Here is an 11,673-nt window from a genome sequence, read left to right on the forward strand (position 1 = left end):
TGATGCTAACTAGGATACCTAATTATCTTTCGTATTTTTTGTCACGTTCATTCATGGCATGAACATTTTTTCAAATAGGCTCTTTCCTGTTTTCCTCCCCCTTTCTTCCTTTCCTGTTTCTTCTCTCTTTACATGAGCTGCCTCCAATTAGGCCATTTTTTTTCCTCACACAAATTTTATTAACCATATCCTCTGCTTCTCTGGTCTTTCTGAATCGTGCCTTCAAGGCGAGATAACCATATCCAGCTTCAGAAGAGTGCAGACTTCAAGGGGTATCTTTCCTGCGATACCATTCACCATTATTTGCTCCTTGCAGCTTTTAATTGGAATAAAAAACAACCAGTGCATCAGTTTGGTATCCCAGGTTAGGAAACTGCGGAGAATTAAATGTCACCGTGCTGTACGCAGGAGCACAGAGGCAGCAAGCTCTGCTCTCGACAGCTTAGAGGCAAGAATGCGCTCCATTGGCGACCTTGCCTTTTTATGCCTAAGAAGGCGCTTTTTGGCTTGAAAGATGCTCTTGTTTGCGTGCGTATTCCTTAATGGGTAGCGCGCTGTAGTCGGTTGAGTATAAACCAGAGAAAAATGAGATCTAAATCCAAACCAGATTATATATAAAGTATAGTAGGTCAGGCTGGAATGAGAAGCTGGCAGGCAGCGAGGCAGGTTTTCAAATCGTATTTAAGGATTAGTCATCCAACAACAATGATGAAATTTTAAGGTGTATGGAAAGCCATGCATAAACCCGAGGCAGGTGCGGGTTCCGACAGCATTTGCTCCTCGGACAGGCAGTTGTGTTAGCTGAGTCCTGTGCGTGTAGCCGAAAATGGCTTTTCTTGTTTAAGATCTGTTTACATCTGTTCAGCATTGTGCTGCCTTTGGGAACAGAAAATTTTTTTCGCAAAAATTCTTCATAGCGTTTATAAATATTTCTTGATTAGTTTTTTATTTGTGTGTCCCTTTCCTGTTTGTCATTGAATTCAAAAATACACTTTTTTGCCTTTTTTTTGTCATGGATTAACAGCTGGAGTTAAAGCCCTTACCTGTTACACGCAAGATCTCTTGGCCGAGATAAATGAGCAGCCCAGATGTGACCTGCAGCTTGCGGCTGTTTTAAAATGTTGCTGCGCTCTTAACTTCCCATTTTATCCTTTCGTGCTATGAGCTGATGCGAGTTATTTGAAAACATTTTTTACATCATGCTTTCTGTGTGCACAAACATGTTTGTGTTTATTTTTTTTTTTTTTTCCAGACCTTGGCTCATCCGTAAGTGCCTGTGTTGCAATGACTTAACATAGATAAGCAGGGTGGCGTCACGCTCCCGTCAGCTTTCCTCAGTGTGCCCATTGCCCTCAGCGTGCCCATTGCGCAGTGTGGTCCACGCCGGGGGGGGGAGTAAAGTTAAACCCCGGGAGCACCCCGCTCCGGGGGTGCCCGTGTCGCCACGCTTTGGAAGTGTCCCGCGAGGCCGTTGTAAATTAACGGGTTTGAGATCAGGAATGAGGATCAGAATGAAGACTCTTGTTCTTTCGCTGAATGGATTAAATATAGATCGGAGTAGTGGAATTGCTGTGTCAAGGTCATTTTTTCTTAAGAAAATTGTCGGGTTGTCTTTATTTTTACTTGTGACACAGTTTTGTTTTAATTATGTCTTGTTCATCAGATTAAAAATGAGACGGGCTGCTCTAATTGCGAATACCTTCTATTTCTTCAGTACAGCTGCTGCTGTGTTATTATAAACAGGGCGATCTCATGGTAGACTAACCAAAAGAGAGGAGTTTTGAAAATAGTGATGGAAAGTCTGACTGGCTTTTCCCCTCTGTCTGAAAACGCGTTTTCCAACCTCTGCCGTGCTCCAAGATTGGTTTTCCCGCCGTATGGGAAGGGCGAATGGTTTAGAACTGCTGTTGATTTTGTGGGAGGCAATGTTGTGAAATGCAGTCTTTTTCTACCAGCGCTAATATTCGTGCTCTGCTTTGCTTTTCTTCCAGATATGGACGTGTCGAAAGTGTCAAAATACTCCCTAAGAGGGGGTCAGAAGGCGGAGTGGCAGCGTTTGTGGATTTTGTGGACATCAAAAGTGCGCAGAAGGCACACAACTCTGTCAACAAAATGGGAGATAGAGACCTACGGACGGATTATAATGAACCAGGAACCATTCCCAGTGCTGCTCGGGGCTTGGATGATACAGTTTCCATAGCATCTCGTAGTAGAGAGGTTTCTGGGTTCAGAGGAGGTGGTGGGGGGCCCACTTACGGCCCCCCACCATCGCTTCATGCACGGGAAGGACGTTATGAGCGGAGACTTGATGGGTAAGTTCCAAGGTTTCTCTAGGCAGGTATTTTGTATTTGATATGGTGAGAAACACAAACTCGTATCTAGGGCCCCCAGATGGATTTAAAATTTTGGGAATTATCTATGTTTCCTATTTTGGGTTGGAAACGGAAGTGATTTCTATCCCAGTGGCTGGTACCTTGTGGATCCATAGAGGATGTTTTCTGCAGCTGGTTGGATATCTACACTTGAAATAAGGTGGTTTTAAGATGGAAGATTTCCTTTGGCCAGCATCGATATTGGAGTTACTCTTTTCTAGAAGTAATGATTCCATTTCTTGGATAATATTAAGGCCTTGCTCGGATGTATCCCTGCTGCCAGATGGAGCTATCTTACTCTACAACATGTGGTGAAGTTCTCTGTGGAGTATCTTCGGAATACTAGAACCTAAAATTCTGTGAAAGCTTGATGCCTAGTTCTCAGTTCTCACTGTACGCAGTTGGTATGTTAATTGGATTGTCACCACAAAATTTCTAGTAGACTTTAATGATGCAGCCCCTTGGATTCTACAGACAACTCTTAGCCATGGAAATAACGCTTGGATGGAGAAGACCGAAGGCAGCTTGTGATGTTTCCATTTTGGATCTACATCATTTCCAAGTTATTGGGATTATGCTTTCTGATGGTATTGGCAAAAAGAGATGATGGACATGACTAAATTTTGGAAATTATAGTGGTTTTTTTTTTAATGCTGGGATAAGAACTACTGCCTTGAATTTATTGGATGGTATACAGTCAAGACGCCAGTAGCCATGGGGAGTGGATTACTATCTAGCCTCTTAAAAAGCTCTTTGCTGCTCCACATTAAACATACTTTAGTTTTAAGGACGTGGCGCTAATACCAGTTTGTGGATACGCCAGTGAGAAATGACTGGGCTGGATGGTTACAAAGGCGGCTAGAGGATGCCTGCTGGCCAGCAGCGATGAGTGCCCTCGTGCATTGGGTGATCTTCTACCAGCTGCTTGATTCAGACATAGGGCTGGAAATTAAAATAACGGATCTATTTAAGTGCCTACTGTCTCAAGAAAGAAGTCTGGGGGTTTCAGAGTTATGGTTTCAGTCTGGGACTGCTTCCTTCCAGTGGAATTTTTTTTTGTCTTGTCACTAAGATTTTTTTTTTCTTGTTGGTTCATCTAAAATATCATTTGACACCCTTGCCCATTAAGAAGGTGGATTACCCCTGTAAGAGGGGCCAAAATTGGGGAAGTTATGTTCACAATTCTCTCCCTAGATTTAATTGGGAATATAGGTCGTGTTTCCACACTTGGAAAAGGTTGGTATGTCCTGCCCTGTGTATATTAGCCCCTCTCCTAACCCAAGTCAAACCCTCTCTTTCCACTAACTCCAGTAGTACTTAGTACTAATAGATAAATCAAAAAAGCACTGTAGCCATTAGATTTTCAGCTCTGCTAGCTCCTCTGTCTGTCTTCTGTGTCCTTTTCACGGATAAGGACTTTGTTCTTTTATGTCAGCTATATAGCAGTAACCCTCTAGAAAATACTGCTTTTTCTCTTACCTCATTAAATCAGCTTTCACTGATTAACATTTTGTAGGATGCTAAATGCAATCGTTTATAAAATTGTTGATCTCGGTCCTTCAAAAGGGGTTGGGGGGGAAATAGAGAGAGACATGTTTCTGTGCCAGATCCTGAAATATCTTTCATAATGCCATTGTTGCGAGCAAGAAATAATGAAAATAGAAAGGCAACAATGAATTTCAAGCGGATATATATAAGCTAATGAAATTCTGTTGCACTGGTTGGGTAGTTTCTTACATACAATGCGAGAGAAAAAATGCAGGCAAAACCATGAGCTTAGCTCCGTAGAAACCTTGAAAATGAGTTCTAATTTAACAACAGAGGTTGAATGTATTTGGAGGATTAAGGATCTAGTGATTCATTGGAGAAGGAATGGAAGGAACTTCCTGAGATGCTAATTGAAAAAGATTCAAATCCCATTTTCAGTTTATAAAAGATACCTGAAATATTTCTGCCATTTTAAATACAAGACAGACCTGTGATGCAGGAGAGGAGGAGGGAGCACAACGCAGAATTGGGTTATTAGGATTCAGGGGATTGAAGTGACTAATAATTGATTCTGAAGGAAGAATCTGAGAGAGAAGGAAAAAAAAAAAAAAAGGTTGAGATGTCCTTCATAAGATGGATAATTAAATTTTTAAATTAACTTTGGCTACCCTGACATATTTAGAATTTGGCAAGTATTTTTTAAACATTCAACGTAATCATTCTTGATCTTTCATTTTGCGGACGTAACTTAGACATACCGTCCTGGTACTTGTCTAAATTAGACTACTAAACTATTTGTAATGTTCTTTTAACTTTACCTGTCGGTTTTACTATCTCTTTATTTGAGAGATCACACTAACTGTCTTAGAACATAGAGCCTTTCTCAATTGACATTAAAAATGTTGGAAATACTGAAACAAAACGGCCCTTAGCGACGTGAAAGTAGTGTGCTTGTGAAGGTCTAAATCCTGTGATTGCAGTAACAATAGCAGTCTCAACAAACCAAAACACCTACTGAAAAATTTAATTTGTACTCCTCATGTAGGGTCTTTTGGGGGCCTGCACCCTTACAGCTTAACTATTCTGACATTCGTAATCAAGATGTTTCTTTAGCGTATGCAGCTTTGATGAGAATCGAGTGTAGCAAGTCAGATAAAAGCAAAATTCCCTCTAAGAGGTTGAAACATTTTAGAACAGCAACAAGAAAACCCCTAATTTTCCGGGTCTTCTCTATGGGTTATGCTACCCCTTTTGAAAGCAGCTTCTTACCTTTGGGTCATGCTTTGCACGGAGGCTTTCATGGCTACAGCCCAATTTGCGATGCCATTTTTGCAAAAGGATAATTAGAAGAGCTCCAGTAATTACCAAATTCCAGAAAAATTTTTGAAGCTCTTAAGCAAAAATGGAGGGGGGGATGGGGAAGTTAATTATGATGTCCACAAACGTGAATTTTTTCTTGTTTACAGAATTTAAAAGAAAAAGAAAAAAAAAAACAACCACAAATGAGGATTCTGCACTGGAAAGCAGTATTTTTTTTCCTGTGCAGGCAAGATGCTGGTCATGAAAGCCTGATATTGTGATTAAAACCAAAATGATTGCTCAGCTTTATTGTATACAAATATAATTTTGGAGTCAAGTAAAACGTTCTAAAGTTTGTCAGTGTTTGCTTGATAGGTTCTTGCTGTTTAGTGGAGAAGCAGTTGCAAAAATAAGTTCAGCGCTGACGTGAATGTTTGCATGATTTGCTTTTAGTTGTGCTTGCCCCTTTCTGATGAAGTATTTTTCCCCCTTCCTAAATGCAGGGCTTCAGATAACAGGGAGCGTGCTTATGAACATAGTGCCTATGGACACCATGAGCGGGGGACGGGAGGATTTGATCGGACGAGACATTACGATCAGGATTACTATAGAGATCCTCGAGAGCGGACTTTACAACACGGGCTCTATTATACTTCTCGGAGTCGAAGTCCAAACCGTTTTGATGCTCACGACCCCCGTTACGAACCTAGGGCCCGGGAGCAGTTTACATTGCCCAGTGTGGTACACAGGGATATCTACAGGGATGATATTACACGGGAGGTACGAGGCAGAAGGCCAGAGAGGAATTACCAGCACAGCAGGAGTCGGTCGCCGCATTCGTCCCAGTCCAGGACCCAGTCGCCGCAGAGGCTGGCCAGCCAGGCGTCCAGACCCACCCGCTCCCCCAGCGGCAGCGGATCCAGGAGCAGATCTTCCAGCAGCGACTCCATCAGCAGCAGCAGCAGTACCAGCAGCGACAGGTAGGTCACTGCCGGTTGTTTCTCGACCCAAAGCGCCCGTCTTGTGGGTTTTGCGGGTCGTCTTCCGAGGAGTTGCGAGCCCGGGCTGTGAAAATAGAAGGTGTTTCGTGGAAAAGCGTTACTCGCTGATGTAGAAGTAAACCGGCGTGAAATGTATAAAGGGCTAAGTTGGCGGGAGGCAGATCCGAGGGGAATGCTGTTGCCGTCGTTAATTATTTTCCATGGTGGATCTGCCCAGCATCCATAAGGTGCTCGCTAGGCAAAGCGGGGATGTACGGACACGAGGCCTCGCCACGCTCCTGGCTGTCGCCTGCGTCCTTGGAGAATGGGGTAGATGTTTTATTGGCTTCGGTGAGGGAATAAGCAAGTTTGAAGGTCGACTGCTTTTTACAGGACATCTTTGAAAATACTTTGGGAAGTGATGAGTGTTCTTGTTCAGTTTCCTCTCATTCTCTACCACTACTAATATTTAGAAGGTTGATATGTTGCCTTTCCATTCTTTCCCCCTGTTGCCTCACAGCAAAAATCGTAGGCTTGAAAAAAATAATAAAAACCCCAACAAATTCAAGTACGTGTTTCCCAGTGTTACAGCCATGTCTTCAGTTCTGTAACAGCCGCGATAATTCTGTATTTGTGTGGCTTTATACACTACATGCAGGAAAAAATAAGACTACTGGAGCTAGTAATGGGGTTTCTTATGGTAATTTGAAAATTCCTGTTGAAATGCTTCTCGGATATTTAGTTTTTTAAGAATAAATTCATCCTAAGAGTGGAAACCAGGAAGCTGCCGTTGTACCCGTGCATGTTCTGTGCTCTGTCTGGTGAGAAGCTCTGCTCTTCAGAAGGGTTTCCAGTTGGAAACAGTTCCTTTGTATACCAGTTCTTTTCCAAAACGGAAAATATTCATTAACTAAAGAAATATGTCGGTATAATAACTACTTACTGTTCGATTATCACTGTGAATGGAATTTTACCACTGGTAATTCCCTAATCAAGGTAATGATTCTCATAAAATCTTACCTGCTTGAACATTGGACCCTGTGGAAGGGTTAGCCGGGCTGACGCTGGGGAGCGTGCGCAGAAGGAAAGAATGAGGGAATTAGTTTCTCCTCTTCTGATTTCCCCACCCCACACTCCCGATGTCTAAAGAACTGTGCAAAGATTTATTTACTTGTTTTAATTAATTATTTTTTCCTCCTGGATTTAGAAATCCAGATCCCGTCTTGGCTGGAGAGAGGGGCACCTCTGGAATCTTTGAGATGACTTTTAGGCTGCTTTGAAGGCTTTGTTTGCTTATTTCCACACCTCTCTCTCAATGAGATCTTCACACTTAGATAAAGACAACCCTTTGTCAGAGATTTTCACACTTGCTACAGCTTAAAAAAATGGGTGAGACTTCCAGAGGTCTCCAAAAAAAACCTAGAGGAGATGAATCGAAAGCAGCCCTGGTTACATTTAAGGTTTAAAAAAATGCTGAGAAGGAAAAAAATCTCTCTTCTGGTGCTCCTTTACTTGTTGCAGAATGGATAGAGCGGAGTCTGAGAAACTTGTAATATTTATAAAATGTCATTGTTGGGATGTCGAGACGGGATGAAATACTGCTCTGCATTTGAGAGGGCTAAATATGATCCCGCTGGAACAAAGTTAAAAGATTTAATCAGAAGATAAGCAGCGTCTGCTGTGCCTCAGCATTTCATTTTCTTGGCAATTTCTAGTTGTAGTAATGGAAAACTAGATGATACTCTGGGAGGAATGGGGAATAAACGTTTTTTTTCTTACTAATACAGTAAATTCAAATTCAGTAGACCAAGTAATAGAATCTGGTGGACAATATATTTAGTTTTGAAGGATCAGAAAGGAGTTTTACGTGTTTCCAAGCAATGAGTTGGATACTAATAAACATTTACCCATATCTTTACCTTGTAAAGCAAAGCCCCACCTGGCCTTGAAGTCTTTTGAAGCACAAGTGGACTCTTCCGTTTAATTTTTAACACGCTTTGAATTTAGCAATGTAAATACGTAAGCCCCTCGGACCCTGTGGTGAGCGAAAGTTATCTCACCCCCTTTTTACTGGTGAGGTGCTCCCGCTCACTGTGCGATATATTCAGGTTTTACGCACCCAGACCAGGCAGAAATTTATTTGCCTCTCCGTACCCTGGGTAGTAAACTCCGCCTGTGTCACCCCCGATCGATTTACCAAATCCTGTATCTATTTTTTTCATTTCTGGAGTGGGGTTTATCTGGAATAACTAAGGACGGTTCGTTATTGTCTGAGAAAGAATGACTTCTTGCGATTTCCGTAGTATTTCTCAGGGGTTTTAGCAAACTGGAGATCCTCTTACAGCTTTATTACAAGTGGAAATGGCCAATTTTGTGACGCTGTGAAATTATGAAGGTCTTTATGATGCTGAATTCTTCTGAAATTGCACGTCTTGAAGAGCTTTGTGACTGGAGTCGCGTCCTGTCTGTCTCAGCTGGCAGGGTGGAAGAGGCAGAACAAGTTGTGTTTGGGTAGAGAGGTGGGTCCGTCCCCAGGCTGGCGGGAATGTTTGGGGACAAACGCTGTGGAGCCTGTGAAAACTCGTGGGCGTTAAACACTTGTGGGAATCTTTGTGTATCCTTCAGGTGCTGTGAAACACCAGCAGAAAGGTGGCGAAGGAGAAGTTTGGGTTTCGTTCCTTGTGGTTTTGAGAGAGCCGTGTGAAGTAAATACCATTTTCACTAAAGGGAGATTATTTTCCTGGACAATAACGTGAGGAAAGATGCCCTGCAGATTGCTCAGATTGCTTTTTCTTTTTTTTTTTTTTTTAAAAAAGTCTTTATTTCATAAAGGTTCAGAGTTTGTGCATTGGATCTCAGCTTTGCTTCGCTTTAAATGTATATTCAGAGGCCTTTACAGGGGATTTGTAATGGGAGCTGCCAGGGAGTCATGTAGAAGATAAGACCAAAAAGAACGCGGTAAAAATAAACTGTATTCTCTGAAGCGGAGCTTTATTTGGTGTATTTTGTGGCCTCGCAGAAGTTGCCCGTCGGGCTGAGGTGGGCAGTCACCCAGTGGAGGTGGATGCTTTTGGTGGGAGCCGCTTTCTCAGATGGTGTCACCAGCGCAGACCTGAGGAAGAGTTTGCGTTTTTTGAAGTTGTCTTAACGTGAGATTTCTCATTCCCTCCCGTGTTATGGAAAAGGATCGTTGGGTTGTGTTTGTTTTTAATCACCTTGAAAGAGTAAAAAAAACCTCAGAAACGATATTTGATTTTTCCGCCACCAGAAGCCTTAATTTCTCCATTTTGTTCATTCCAGTGCGCACCACAAATGATATATTAGCAAACATATTTTCTGTACTGTGTCACGGAAGAAGCTGAATATGCATTGAAGCTGTGTGATCCCTTGGGGAAGCGAAGCAGATTTTGTTTGTGCCCTGCCCAACCTACTGAAAAAAAAAATAATAATCCCCCCCTCCCCCCGTTTTTTTGTAGAAAATGATCTTTTCGAGGTGTTCTAATGCGCTAAAAAAAAAATTTCTCTGCATTTTTATTCGGTTATGTAACGTCAAATGGCTTTACACATTTCTTACTGTTCCATGTGTTAGTGATTATTTTTAAAGCTTTGCTGCAGCGATGTACTGAGCCACATGGTGCTGAGCAGTGGGACCTTTCGCTCTTAAAAGCTGGGCACGTGGCAGAGCGCCTTGTGGAAAAGGGATTTTTATTTACAAATTCCTGGCAGAAGTGTTTGATTTCCTATAGGTGATGTCCAGAATGTGAAAGTGCGAACACCGCCTGTGTACGTGTGGAAGTTTACAGATAACGTGACCTGAGATTTCCTTTCGCCTTCTTTTCTAATTTATTTTTTTAAGAGTGCTTATTCGGTTGTCTGTTGTCGAGGATGTTGGAGGATTTACTAGTTAGATGAATAATTTCCTATGGCTTGTAATGTAAAAGAGATCTTGCTCTGGCATTAAAAAAGCAACTTCGGCTTAGAGGCAAAGGGACTTTATTTTCACTGAGATCTAGGAGAGCACAGTCATTCCAGTACTGCTGCAATAAAGCAGTGGTAAGAAGTTGCACATATAGATGTTTGAAAAATTGATTTTTTTTTTTTCCAAAAGTTCCGATAGTTAAAGTTCTAAAGAGCAGTGGGCAAGGCTTTCATAAAGTAATTAGGGATTGTTTTTTCATTTTAGATTTCTCTGTGATGAAACGCTTTCTGGAGCAATGAGTTACAGTTGGAAAGGAATACGTATGTGTTATTTTATGTGTCTTAATATTGAAATAAACTGATGAAAAATACTGCCAAGAGAATTTTAATGATGGGAAAAACAGGCTCCCTGAAACCTCCTGTGGAGGCTGCAGCGTATTTTGTTTTGCTGGGGACTTTCTTACCCTGGTTGAACAACTGAAGTGAAAGTAGAAAAAAGTGAATTTTGTTTCATTACATAATGCAAACCTTTCCCTGCCATTGTCTTCATCTCCTCTTTTCCGCTTAGTTTGTCTGCCAGCAAGTGATGAATCACTGACTTAGAATGGGATTTAGGGTTTTTGAGTGGGTTGAGAGATGCCTCTGCTGGGGACAGCTGAAAAATCAGGAAGAATGAGGTTAAATGCAGCTGTTTGGTCTTTATTGAAGAATCTGGGAGATGGCCTTTGCCGATGTTTAATAATCCCACATAAATTTCGCACTGCAGAGATCACCTGAATGTTTTTAATTGCTCTTTCTGTGGGATCACAGGCTTCAGGGTTGAGCACGCTCCTATTTGTATGGGAAAAAGAATTAACCTAAGATTTAAAAAAAAAAAAATTAAAAAAAATTTGCGTAGAGTAGGAAGCAGCCTTTTCACTTACCACAAAGGCAACAGTAAATCCTGTAAGAGCCAGGTGAAACACCTAATCTTTACCTTTTGTTCACATAAAGCCATGTGCTGCTTTGATGTTCTTTCTGCGCAGGGAAATGTGAATTAGGGAAAGGAAAATTTAAAAAAAAAAAAAAAATCCAACTCAGATGCTCTCAGGTTTTTGTTACTGACTGTCGAGCATTTTCACTTTGTTCTTTCTTGTGTTTCTGTTCATGTCAGCCTGTGCTGCTTCTCATCTAAATATAACCTAGACCATCCCCTCCAACGTTTATTTTTTTTTTACCCTTGGGAGTATATCAAGTTTCTTGAAATTGAGCACGGGCAGAAAATTTTCAGATCGCTTTGAAGAGAGGGAGGTATTTTTGTGCCGAGATTAAAATACAGAAAGCAAACCTTCACCCTCCCTTCTTACAAAAAGGGCCTGAAAAACGTACCTGTACGCGCGTACACACGCGTATTTACACATAATAGGGGGGGTGGAAGGCAATATATCGGCCGGGATGTAAGATCTCCTCGCAGCTGGCGAGCAAATGGTGCCTCCGTCCCCCGGGGAGGGGAACCAGCGACAGCCCATCAGTCACCTCAGCCCCGGGGAGGCCGCGCCGTCCTCTCCCGCCCGAGCCCCGCCGCCGCCGCCGCGCTGCTGACAGGGCGGCTCGGGGAGGGGGCCAACTCGCATTAC

General features: G+C 42.2%; 1 protein-coding gene across 1 annotated transcript in view; it reads left to right on the plus strand.

The window, feature by feature from the left end:
• Positions 1-1,998: 1,998 nt before the first annotated feature.
• Positions 1,999-11,673, plus strand: part of SPEN (spen family transcriptional repressor) — a 48,411-nt gene continuing 38,736 nt past the window's right edge. The window contains exons 1-2 of the mRNA XM_009895386.1: positions 1,999-2,312; positions 5,663-6,139. Coding sequence (XP_009893688.1) covers positions 2,113-2,312; positions 5,663-6,139 — 677 coding nt within the window. The 5' untranslated portion in view covers positions 1,999-2,112. The remainder of the gene's footprint in view (positions 2,313-5,662; positions 6,140-11,673) is intronic.

The sequence above is a fragment of the Charadrius vociferus genome, unplaced genomic scaffold (genome assembly GCF_000708025.1).
Source record: "Charadrius vociferus isolate BGI_N301 unplaced genomic scaffold, ASM70802v2 scaffold1091, whole genome shotgun sequence".
NCBI lineage: Eukaryota > Metazoa > Chordata > Aves > Charadriiformes > Charadriidae > Charadrius > Charadrius vociferus.